Source organism: Triticum urartu, chromosome 3A (assembly GCF_056163025.1).
Source record: "Triticum urartu cultivar PI428250 chromosome 3A, HENAU_Tu73, whole genome shotgun sequence".
NCBI lineage: Eukaryota > Viridiplantae > Streptophyta > Magnoliopsida > Poales > Poaceae > Triticum > Triticum urartu.
Genome location: NC_141875.1, coordinates 199,170,736 through 199,183,271, shown reverse-complemented (window position 1 = coordinate 199,183,271; position 12,536 = coordinate 199,170,736). Strand labels below are relative to the sequence as shown.

The following is a 12,536-nucleotide window of genomic DNA, read 5'->3' as shown; positions in this document are numbered from 1 at the left end:
GGAGAGAGGGCGCCATGGCGAAGGTGAGATAGGCGTCATCCAGTTTTAAAGGAGAGGGGTCCATGAAGAAATGTCCTATTATGGCGGGAAACCGAGTGGGAAAGGGAGGGTTCGATAGTAAAAATGAAGGGTGCGTCGTGTGGTGGGGTTTTATGTTGGGACCACATGTTGGAGATAACATGAAAGATAGTCCGGAGAACCACATTTCTTCCTCACATAGGGCTAGATTAGGGGAAGTCCGGACTGTCCGGGCAGTTGAATTTTGGGAAGCTCGTTGGGCGTCCGTTTGATGTGCGACCACGTCCAGACGTATGAAGGAGAAATGAGATTCACCTTGAAGAAGACCTTAACCATTTGTATCATACATTTATATGCGTTGTAGCCCGTAGCAAGACTCGGACATATGTAGGAGAAATGAGATTCAACCTTGAAAATGATCTTAACAATTCATTTGATTCATTTATATGCATGCATTGTAGTCCGTAGCAACGCACAAATGTTCTACTAGTGGGGAAAGGTGAGGCGAACCGGCCTGGGAGGGGGTGGTGGGAGGTGAGGCAAAAATAGACTGACGAAAATAAACCTGGATACCGGGCTACCAAGTCCCCTTTAGGAGTAGAGATATATGTTCGGCTAGGTACCGCTTATGGGGATTTTATACTCACACGAGATTTGTTAAAGATGCTATTAGGTCATCTCCAAAGCGGACCCTCAACCTCCCATAACCGCCCAGACTGCGCGGTCCTAACGTGTTTGGCCATCCAACACGGATCTGTATTGATCCGCCGAGCGGTCTGGAACTACTTTTTTCCTGTAAACCCGAGACAAACTGGGGGGCTTTGCGGGAGTCCGGACATCAATCACATAGGACTCCGACACCCCCAGCCCACCCAAAACCCCACCAAAACCACTCCTGGACCCCCCGCATCCATCCTCCCATTTTCTCTCCTTTCATCTTTCTCTCTTGCCTTCGCCGTTGCTCTACCACCCCGGCCGCCACGCCACACCCCCGCCGGCACTCGACGAGTCTGTCACCTTCAACGGTACAACCAGTTAGAAAGGATATTGAGAGGGCATTTGAAGTTCTGTTGGCATGTATTGCAGTTGTTCGTGGACCTTCTAAACAACGAGATTTGGAGACCTTGTGAGAGGTGATAACCTATTTGTGTGGTCACGCACAACATGATCATTGAGGATGAGGGTGAGGATGCTGTCACAACTCTTGCATTTGAGAATATGAGTGATCCTATCGAACTTCGAGATCAAAATCCTGCCACATTTACAGAGTTTGTTCAAATGCATCACAAATTCGGCATCGAGCAACTGAAGAAAGATTTAATTGAATATCCGTGGACGGTTAGAGGGTACAACAATGTTGGAGTGTAATATTTGATTTTTTTTAATTAGAACTATAGGTGCATTTGAACATTTGAACCATGCTAGACTATATATGCGGCTATTTGAACATGCAGACTTAAAAAAGATTGGGACCCGATGTATACATATAGCGTTGGATGGCTGGCTCATGCATTCGTGTCCGCGAACTGGCCCTGTGTCCATGTATGGATGCGGGAGGAAATTTGAAGTCAACATTGGAGACACGGGAAAATATCAGCTGATACCGAGAGACCTTGGATCTGAGATCCAACGGCCAAAGACCAAGCTTCTAGATTTGTGTGTAAATATGAGATTTTGAAGGTTTTTTTTTGTTGCGAACTTGCAGACCTTATGCAATCATTGGGCTCTCAGGAGTCCGTATCATGGATGGGAGCACACAGGGCGTACCACCTAGCACCTAATACTTTCCCTCCAACGCCCACTGACCAAAACTTCTAGACTTGCGTGTAAATATCAGATTTTGGAGGGGGTTTTGCAAACTTGCAGAAGCTCAACCATTGGATCTCAGATCAAGGGCTCTCGGGAGTCCGTATCATGGGAGCACGGGGAGGCCCGAGTTGCTTTCCGACCCTTCCCTACTCGCCCATTTCCCGACGCGCCCGAGTCACCCCGAGCGCAGCCGCAGCCGCAGCCTCGCGTCCGCCCCTTCCGCCACCCCGACGAGCTCCGTCGCCTCCTCTCCTCCTGGTCCAACCCCCCAGCGCCTTCATCTCCAACGGGGCGAGCTCGACGACCAGAGCCACCACCCCCGTCGCTTCCGTCTAGGAACGGGACGAGCCGGCGCCGCTCTGCTGCCTCCTCTCCTGCTCCAGAGCTGCAGCGACCGAGGCGAGCCGACTACATCAGCTGCCTTCCGATTTAAGGCGGCGGCGACGACGTGTACGACGGGGGCGACTGGAGCGTGCACCGCGACCTGCAGGTAAGCTCGGACTCGCCTCCTCTGCTCCCCGCGTTTCGTTTCCTTAGATGCCGAACCAGGTTAATTGATTATCGGGATGCAGACCCTAGATTCCTCGTTGGAGGCTAAGAATCCTCCCTCTCCCTTCTCGTTCGCGGCTGGTGTCATGGAAGCTTTGATAATATCCGCGCGCGATGGACATATGGCACTGGAGTATTTCACAAAAAACTACCACATTAGGGGTTGCCGTCCCACAGAACTACCACATTCAAAAAAGTGACTGATAAGTACCAAAAATTTCTAATTTTGTGACTAAAAACTACCACTTTTGATAAATGACCGGTTTAGACGATTTAAACATGTTTATGACATGCAGGACCCACCCGTCAAGGGTGATGTGGCGGCACGGTCAACTCTGTTTAGTTTGACCGTTAAGTTGACCGTTATGACAGGTGGGGCCCACAGCCGTTCTTCTTCCTCCTCTCTGTATCTTCCTTTGGCATTTTACCAAACACCTCCTGTGCATCATCCTATGCTGCTTTCAGTGGGCGCCCAGTCGCCCCCTCATGCTCCGGTGGCCTTTGCCGCCCTGCACTCCGGTGGCCTTCCATGCCAGAGGGTGCCGGAAGAGAAGCCCGCGCAGCCGCACGCGAAGCCGAGGTGCTGCGAGCTCTAGGCCCTGCTGCTGCCGCCCTCGCCGGCCTCCCTTCGAGCTGGAGCTCGTGGTCAGCGGCAAGGAGCAGTAGCAGCGGCTGCAAGCAACAGCACCACGGGCCTCGCTCGCCTCGACGTGCACGCCGAGCTCCTGCTCATCCCCTTGCCGCCGAGCCGCAGGCCGCACTCCGGCGCCGAGGCGGCAACAGGCTCGCATTCGCGGTTCGGTCCCTGCGTCGCGCCGAGAAGGACCTGGCCCACCTCTCCGCCTCTGTGCACGCCACGGTCAAGTTCCCCATGCCCTCCGCGTCCAACAGCGCGGCGGAGGTCGAGGTGTCCGGGGTGCTCGCCAAGGCCGTGGCCACTACCGTGTTTCGGCTGTCGAAGCCGTGTCCTTCGCTGCCACCTCCAAAAAGACCACCGCAACATCCTCCAACATAGGAGCAGTAGCAGCGGCCGCAAGCAGCAGCACCACAGCTCCGGCCTCCTCTCGCCTCCTGCGATGACCGCGGGTGAGCCAGAGCTCCGCAACACCCTCCTCCCCTTCCGCTGGAACGAGACATTGAGGCTCCCGCCCTCCACGAGGCTCGGCCACAGTGCGCGAGCACCACGACGAGCAGCTCCTGCAGCACGTGCGAGCACCTTGGCAAAGCACCTCAAGCAGGTGAGGCGCGCACCTCGCTGTCGTCCTGGGCGCGCGAGGATGTGGCGTCCTCTGGACCATCTTCCTCGGTCAGGAGCGACGGGGGCGTCTTCACGGCGGGCGCGTCACCGGAGTTGACCCGCTTCCCTCCCATGCACAGGAGGTGTTTGGTAAAATGCCAAAGGAAGATACGGAGAGGAGGAAGAAGAATACCGTGTGGGCCCCACTTGTCATAACGCTCAACTTAACGGTCTAAATAAACAAGGTTGACCGTGCCGCCACGTCACCCCTGACGGGTGGGTCCCGCATGTCATAAACGTGTTTAAATCGTCTAAACCGGTCATTTTTCAAATGTGGTAGTTTTTAGTCACAAAATTAGAATTTTTTGGTAGTTATCAGTCACTTTTTTGAATGTGGTAGTTCTGTGGGACGGTAACCCCTAATGTGGTAGTTTTTTGTCAAATACTCTATGGCACTGAAAGGTAGGCTCTAGTCTGATCTGACCTGACGCTTTCCTTTCCCGTGTTACCAACTGATTTTCCGTTTACGATGAAGATGTTATGGAACTTATTGAGAAGGAGGGGAATGATATGGTCGCCAGCTTTCGGGACAGCAAGAGTCGAACGTTGCTTCACCTTGCAGCTCGCAAAGGCAAGGCGGATATCTGCTCATATCTAATTAGTGAAGTTGGCATCGATGTGAATGCTGCCTATGGTAAAGGTACTACTTAAATTTTTTATGCATGTGTAGCATGATTTCCTTTTTAAATAATTTTTGTTAGGTATTTTCTTAGTATATTATTAAATAATATATGTTCGTGAATAAACTAGGTTTGTATAATAAACTTGTAAACCCTCAGGTATATCTGATTGAACCCTTGCATGGATTAAACCCTTGTAGAAAGTAGCAACCGGAGAGTAAATTAAAGGGTGGTTTCCATATTCATATTCTATATTTAACTCCTTCCATTCATGCCTAAAAAATACCCTTTGGTTCAGTTACAGTACCACAATAGCATCAGAGTATAGAATTTTAAATCTGAAATCGGCCCATGCAGCACAGTTTGGTGGTGCAGTTCGTTTCGAGTATAATTGGAGATGGATAGAGTGTTATTGCAGTTTGATATGTGTCTAAACTGCAATTTGTACTGGTTTCACACCCATTGTACTTCTGGGTCATATATCACGATGTGCTTGATGTTCTTAGTAAAAACAGACAGTCATCTTCCTGAAATTGTAACAGCGTGTAATGTTAATTGCTGCACAAATTTCATCAAGTAGGAAAAGATTGGAAGACGGATACAATATGACAAAAGAAAACTAGTAGATGGATGCTATATCATTAAAATACTTCGTATGTGTAGCTTTCTTAATGATAGCATGCTATTTGATTGTCCTGTACATCTATCGTGTGATGGAATATAGGCGTTAGTTGTACCTAGTGTTTATATGTTGTCTACGTTATCTCTGAATAAATTTCAGGTCAAACAGCATTGAAGATAGCTACAGATAAAAGTCATATGGAAACTGTTGAATGCCTGCTCAACAACGGGGCCGATCCATCTGTCCTGAATATTGGGCCAACTATACTGTGTATGGCTGCAAAGTTTGGTAAGTGATACCTTGTTTTTTGTTTTCATTAAAATGGGAGTAATATAATGTTGTGTATGTTTCTTAATACAGGAAGATTAGGAATAATGAAGCTTCTACTTGACAAGGGAGTTAATGTTGATGCCAAAGGCTTTGAGGGTACTGCACTTGCGTGTGCTGCTAGGTGCAGACAAATATGTGCAGTCAAGTTTCTCATAGAACACGGTGCTAAGGTGAATTTTCATTATAATTTCCTCATGAAGGTTTATAGAACATGTAGCTATGACATCGATGATTTTGCAGGTGCAGCCAGAACCAGAGTTCAATTCCGTTCATGAAGTCACACCTCTATCTTGTGCTGTCTCCTTCGGTTCATTCGAGTGTTTTGATCTTTTAATAGAGGTACAGAATTAATCAAGCCCCTTTTGGGTTCATTATTGCTCTGTTTCTGTTTTGTGTTCATTTCAGCATGTAACATATTTGTATTTACTCAGTGAAACTTCTACATTTGTATTTACTTCTTAAACTAACTACATTTTCTGCAAAATAGGCAGGCGCAGATCCTAAATTTATCAAGAATCCTCTACACGCTGCTGCTGCTAGTGGGAGCATCAAGCTAGTCGATTGGTTTCTAAAATATGGAGCTGACCCAGATTATTGTGATGTAATCAACGAACTTCAATTTTTCTTGAATAAACCTTCATATTTTTTACGTTTCTTTACAAATTGGAAAGAACACCTGTTGTATCCACACTAATCTGAGCGATACCTGTATTTGCCGGTTTAGCGATGCTATTGCTTCTTTTTCATACTAAAAAAACGTATAATCATTGAACTTTGTTTTTTTGCATTGTAGCTGCAACTATGAACCTTTTGTGCATCTTGGTTATATTGTACACTCACATTTCGTTGAATTTTGCATGTTTCTTGTACTGCCAAGTAAAACTAAGTTTTGACTGTTTATTATCCTTTTCTTTCCTATAGCATGTCGATGGGTTGAAGCCAATACAAGTTGCCGCACAACGTAAACATGTTGATATTGTTGAGTTTCTTTTCCCATGGACCACAGAAATTTCAGATATTTTGAACTGGTCCGTGGCTGGTATTATTGAGACTTATGCTGAGAACAAGGTGCCAAGTGAACTTTATATTGATTATGCAGTATCATTATATGTTTATGAATTGAAATCTTTTATGCTATAATTCTCATGATAAGAATTCAATGCATTTTCAGCCGCTAGACGTTTCACATAAGGAAACCACTTTGAGAAGAATTTCATCGACTAAGGTGTGTTAAATTGATATGCATTTCAACATGTTAATGAATTTAATGTTGCAAGAATTCGCCATGTATATATCTGCATTCTTTATGATGTTCAGTAAATTGATCTGTAAAATTTTGTTTCAGATGAACGTGAGTATTCTGTCGGACGAAGAAATCAACCTTAAAATCAAGGCAATGGTACCAGAAACAGAGTATCAGTTCTTTTCCAAATGGTCAGCCGCAAAGAAGCGGCTGTTTTATGAGTCTACATTGTATGGACTGCCAGAACCGAATCGAATTTTCATTATGATGTTGGAGAAATAAAGGTATAATCTTTGCCTTCTGAATGTGTAACTCTTAATTGCCTTGGTCCTTTACATCTTTGCTTCTCAATGTATTTAATTGCCTTAGCCCCTTACATCTTTGCAGAGCAGTGTCATTTTTGACATCACAAGTCCTAGTCCCACCAAGGTACAGGCGAGTTATTTGAGGGCAATAAGTGTTTATCGTTTTTGGCACTTTGCGGGGTCTGATACAGTTTATGAGCTTGGACCTGGTGGCAATAAAGTCACTGTTTCGAGAGCAGATGGGACATTTATATTTTGGTTCAGGAATAATAATAATGATGTTGGTGTAGTGATTGATGGTCAAAGTATTTGGATTTCGGGTTTCGTCCGAAGGAGTCGTAATGACGATGGAAGCTTTTCTTATAATCTTCCTATCCATTTCTCTGTTGGCATGATGAAGCAACCTTCAAACAATATATTGACAGCTGCTGGCAGATCAAAGACATTGACAGTCATGATGAAGCAAACTTTGAAAAATATATTATTGCCTCTGATTTGATGTTATCAAATTTAGGTGGTTCGTACGATGGTGGTGTTTCAGGGCTAAAGCTAAAAATACACGCGCTTCGTGCTGCTGTTAATGCTATTAGTACTCACGAAGAGAACATGTCTTTTAAGGACACCTGCCATGCCATGTTGCGTCTGATATGCTTATTTTGTATTCCACTGAGGCTGGAAAGAACGATTGGATATTTCAGTACACCATGAAGTCCCTGGAGAGGAAGCAGGTGGATGCACCTATTTCAATACCCTCTTGTTTGGATGGAACGGTGACAAACCACAGACAAGTTTCTCATAGTGCTCTCAATGCCCTCGACACAATAACTGAGAAAAGATCTATAGGAACTGCTGCTGCTTGTAATGCTGATGTGCCTATTCCAGCACCTTGTTTGGATGGCAGTGTCACAAATCAGAGACAGGTATCTCATATTGCTCTGGATGCCCTTGATAAAGTAATTGAAAAAACAGCAATGGATACTTTTGCTGCCTCTACTGTTGCTGCTGCTGCTGCTGCCGATGAAGATGATAATTATGAGGAGGAGGAGAAGGGGCAGGAGGATAAAGAAGGTGGAATCAGTTCATATAATGGCGATGTTTTTACTGCTGCTGCTGCTGATACATGTGTCAATGATGATGCTACTGCGTATGATGATGAGAAGGGGTAGGAGGAGAAGGAGAAGGAGAAGGAGAAGGAGAAGGAGAAGGGGCTGAAGGAGGAAGAGGATACAATAACTGAAAAAACAGCAATTGATACTTTTGCTGCCTCTACTGTTAGCACTGTTGCTGCTGCTGATGATGATGAGGAGGAGGAGAAGGGGCAGGAGGATAAAGAAGGTGGAATCAGTTCATATAATGGCGATGTTTTTACTGCTGCTGCTGCTGATACATGTGTCAATGATGATGCTACTGCGTATGATGATGAGAAGGGGTAGGAGGAGAAGGAGAAGGAGAAGGAGAAGGAGAAGGAGAAGGGGCTGAAGGAGGAAGAGGATACAATAACTGAAAAAACAGCAATTGATACTTTTGCTGCCTCTACTGTTAGCACTGTTGCTGCTGCTGATGATGATGAGGAGGAGGAGAAGGGGCAGGAGGATAAAGAAGGTGGAATCAGTTCATATAATGGCGATGTTTTTACTGCTGCTGCTGCTGATACATGTGTCAATGATGATGCTACTGCATATGATGATGAGAAGGGGGAGGAGGAGAAGGAGAAGGAGAAGGGGCTGGAGGAGGAAGAGGATGGAACAAATTCATGCAACATTGGTCTTGCTGATGTTGAGGAGGAGGATGAGGAGGAGGAGAAGGGGCTGGAGCAGGAAGAGGGTAAAATCAATTCATGCAACACAGTGACGGGTCCTGCTAATGATGACATTGAGGAGGATGACAAGGTTAAGATTCGGGAAGAGGAGAAGAGACGGGAGGAGGAGGAGAAGGCATACGAGCTTGTGACTGGTGTGCCTTTCCGAAGATTATCCCAGTGCCTTGATGCCTATGTTATACTGCGAAGAAGAAAAGTTATCAAAACCAGGTTCTTTCTCCCGAACAAGAAATCTGAGTTCTTGGAGCAAGAAACTGCTGCAATAATGAAGCATAGTGATGAAAATGATGAGCACTTTAAAGAAAGATTACTCGAAGCAAATCTCAGAAGAGGAACGCTTTTCACTGTAGAAGAGCATGGAGACATCGGGAAGTACAGAGGCAGAGTGTGGCCCATGCCACCAAGGCCATACTCCAAAAAGAAGGGCACGAAACTTCGGTAAGCGCATTTTGATAGGTTTGTACATTTTCTGATGTCCTTTTCACTTAATGATTACGATGTTTACCTTTTCAGGTGGTATTATTTAGAGCCTGAGTAGGATAGATAAGTATAATCTTTGAAGGTACCCACTTTTTGCTTACCTCCTATCATTGACAGTTTTGCATCATGTGGTAACAATTCCAGCTTGTAAAATTAGTAACTGTTATGGGGATATTGTACTCTTTATACTGAATAGTGGTAGTGATCACCTGCTTTATCATGATCCATGACAAGGTAGCAGCGTAGTCACCACTTGAAGTTACTTATAATAATGAATAATCTGGACCTCTATTTTCGATAGCCGCAAAATGTGAGGATATATAAGATGATTGCGTAGCCTTCGGTTTTTAGTTATTTAGTTTTCAGCATTCTGAGATTATTTTTGCTTGTGCATATTTATCCCCATGGTGTTTAACTAGTTGTGCAACTAGTCTAGTATTGTAGCTTGGGATTAACTCGACTCCACTAGCTGGTTGACTAGTCTAGTCTTTTGAGTCGAGCGATTCAAAATGGGCCCACCGTTTTCTTAAAAATGTAATCAGGAGGAGGTCTAAGGCTGGCCCCTGAACCCTATTCTCTCCCCTGCACTCACGCACGGTCATGCCTCCTCCTGCGTGTTTCTAACCTGAGCCTTGCAAGGCGGCCACTGGCATTACTGGTGGTTGCAACACCAGCTGTTGCTGCAACTTTCCACTAATCTTATCATCTGCTCTCCTTCCTCTTTTATCTCCTTCAAATCCTCTCCCTGCTGCTGTTGATTTGATTCGTATTGAACTCCCTTCCATCAATATCATGCGAGCAAGGCGTGGGAAAGACAGACAGACTCACAGACAGAGGGACAGAGAGGAGAGGGGGAGGGAGGGAGGGAGAGAGCAGCATAGAGCAACAGCAGAGATCGGAGAGGTGAGGAACAGGCAGCACCAAAGGGAGGTAGCGCTGTGGCTCCGGGGTGCTAGTGGCTCTCGCAAAGGGAGGTGGCACGTGGTGGAGATGGAGATGGATAACTGGGTGGCGCACCACCACCCCAGAGGTTGGGGGAGAAGGAGATGTAGCCAGGTTCGATTTGCAATGGAGGTGCGGCTAGGGATTTTGATCCCCTTCCTGATCTGCCACTATTGCTCTTTGGCCCTTCTCCTTTTCTTCTTTCTTCGCAAGAAGGTCCAGTTATTTCTTTAGCTTGCCCCTGGTTACTTCTTTTCTTCTCAAAGTCCTTGACGCATTTCTTTCATGCCCTTGTCTCTTCTCGTTAACCACATAGTCGGAATCTTCACAATTTCTTCACAATGTCCATTTTCTTCTTTTGCTTTCCCTGGTTACTTCTTTTCTTTTCACTCAAGTCCTTGACGTATTTCTTCCATGCCCTTATCTCTTCCCGTTAGCCACATAGTCAGAATCTTGACGATTATAGTGCCTTTGCGCACGTTTCTGTAAAAGCAACAAACGACTAGCAAACGACGAAAGTGCTAGTCTGAGCGCGAGCGCACCTGCCCGCTTTATCATCCCCGCTCTCTCTCTCCTAGATTCGCACTCCCTCGTGTATTTTAGGACGTACAGGCAAGGCAGTCGTATATGGATTATATATATTCCCGAGTCATGGCCCTCTGCAGCGCAATCACTACGTCTCCGTCCGTCAAGTGCATCCCGGCCCAGATAAAAATCCCACGTCCTGTACGGGGACGCCGTATGCCCACCAAGCACATACGTGCCGGCATTTACTTCCATCGAATTGCCCTCAAAAATAAAAAAATTCCATCGAACAACCGTCCCACTTGTTTCGCTTTTTTCTCCTCCGCCCTTCTCCATTTCCATTCTGTCTCACTCTCTGCTCCTCTCCCAAACTCATCCCAAGCTTATCCTTCGCCAAAAACACTGCCAGGTTATGACAAGTTCAGTTAGATGTTCAGTTTTTGCATTTACATCTTTCTATCATTTCTGCATTTTCTCTTGTCATTCTATGCTTTAGATCTGCTCACTTGTTAATCTTTTTCAGTTGTCCAACTCTAGTTATTTCAACCCCATGACGCTCCACTGCTCCAGTAGAATCATTAGTAGGCTTATTCATTTTATGCGTGTTGTTTAGTCATGTATATATATCGGAAGCCTGGTGGGAGCTGACAAATGTTTTGCTTCCTTCAAGCATTCTGTTTCAGCAAGTTCTAGCACCACCAAAATATGTTTTTAGAGCTCCAACAAACCTATAATCATTCTAGTAGCATTAACACCTGATCGGACTGTAGTGCACATTTTTTATGAACGAAGATTCCAAGAACCCCTCAGCAGTGATTGTCATCATGTACTATGAATCCATCTTGTATGAGCTACTTTCTGGACTTAATGTAATTATTTTTACTTGCAGGTGACATGGCGATGTTGCACATGGGCTCGCCTGCTAAAGCTATGGGTGCCAATCGAACACTGGCGAGTGTACGCGGGCATTGAATGTGATCGGAGGTCCAAGACATGTGTACCTACCGTGGAACAGTCGTATACGGTGAACTCGCCGGTTAATATGACGATCCCGTCACGGCAGGATGATACCTGTTCCAGTTGTACATAACGGGGTGCATTTTGCATGGCCCATGCGTGATGTAGGAGTATATGGATACAATGCCTAACCTGTTTGCTGTGGTAAGATTGCATGCGTATTCTTTTTTTTTTTATCCAAAGATTGCATGCGTATTCTTAGCGCATGCAAGCATCAAATTGGGTCAAGTGGGGCTCCACCACGTAGGCTAAGGGTATATGATTAGCCAGGGCTCATACGTACTTTCCTGAATACCTACAAGTCGGCCGGCAAATACGCGTACGTATACCTGAATATCTGATCGATAGTTGCCGTGCTGTAAACCGATCGAATAGATAAACATCGATACTGTTTTGCCATCTGTATCTCTTCCAACAAAATCGGAGGGGCCAAATGGTTGTGCGCGTCACCTGCGCCTTGCTCCTTTGCCTATAAATGTAGGGGACACACAAATCAGAGAGCGCCGGCGGAGCTTCAGCAGGGCTAAAAGGGCCATGGCCCTAGGGGTGGGCGTTCGGTATAAACCGAAACTTCGGTTTCTACCATTCGGTTTATATTTAAATTCGGTTTGCAAAACCAAAAACCGAAATTGGTAACTCAAAATAACTAACCGAAAATTCAGTTAACCCACAATTCGGTACGGTTTTCGGTTTACACCGATTAGACCATGCTTTGAAGGACTGTGCCAGGGGCATACTCTTATATAGCGAGAAATCTTTGCCGCACGTCATCGGCCAGGCGAGGTGGGACTAAATAAATATATGGTGTCTCTGATTATCTTCACATGCGGGCTAGCATGCATGCACGTGATCGGCCCATGGTCAAAGAAAGTCACGTCGCAGTTTGCCTGTGGGCTAGTACCTTTTGCTAAAAAAACATGGGCTAGTGGCTGGCTGCGTGGCAACGTTGAGGCCTTGCCC

At 45.9% G+C, this 12,536-nt stretch overlaps 1 protein-coding gene across 4 annotated transcripts; it reads left to right on the top strand.

Moving 5' to 3' along the window:
• Positions 1–1,962: 1,962 nt before the first annotated feature.
• LOC125543601 (uncharacterized) lies at positions 1,963–11,751 on the top strand. 4 transcript variants are annotated; one of them, XM_087546788.1, is made up of 14 exons: positions 1,966–2,317; positions 2,400–2,508; positions 4,042–4,075; positions 4,149–4,313; positions 5,075–5,203; positions 5,276–5,415; positions 5,486–5,584; positions 5,733–5,846; positions 6,167–6,313; positions 6,417–6,470; positions 6,591–6,772; positions 6,876–9,050; positions 9,126–9,174; positions 11,449–11,751. In XM_087546788.1, exons 3-11 carry the CDS (start codon positions 4,063–4,065, stop codon positions 6,768–6,770), a joined length of 1,041 nt encoding a protein of 346 aa, XP_087402914.1. In that variant the 5' UTR covers positions 1,966–2,317; positions 2,400–2,508; positions 4,042–4,062; the 3' UTR covers positions 6,771–6,772; positions 6,876–9,050; positions 9,126–9,174; positions 11,449–11,751. The 4 variants fall into 4 exon arrangements, with proteins under 4 accessions (XP_087402915.1, XP_048562949.2, XP_087402914.1 ...); XM_087546789.1 differs by having other exon boundaries at positions 1,963–2,317; positions 2,400–4,075; positions 5,084–5,203; XM_048706992.2 differs by having other exon boundaries at positions 1,964–2,317; positions 2,400–4,075; positions 6,881–9,050.
• Positions 11,752–12,536: the final 785 nt, after the last annotated feature.

Coding starts and splice junctions, on each gene's coding strand:
- LOC125543601 (XM_048706992.2), top strand. Junction 4,314..5,074: donor GAATGCTGCCTATGGTAAAG/GTACTACTTAAA, acceptor AATAAATTTCAG/GTCAAACAGCATTGAAGATA. Junction 6,314..6,416: donor AGACTTATGCTGAGAACAAG/GTGCCAAGTGAA, acceptor ATGCATTTTCAG/CCGCTAGACGTTTCACATAA.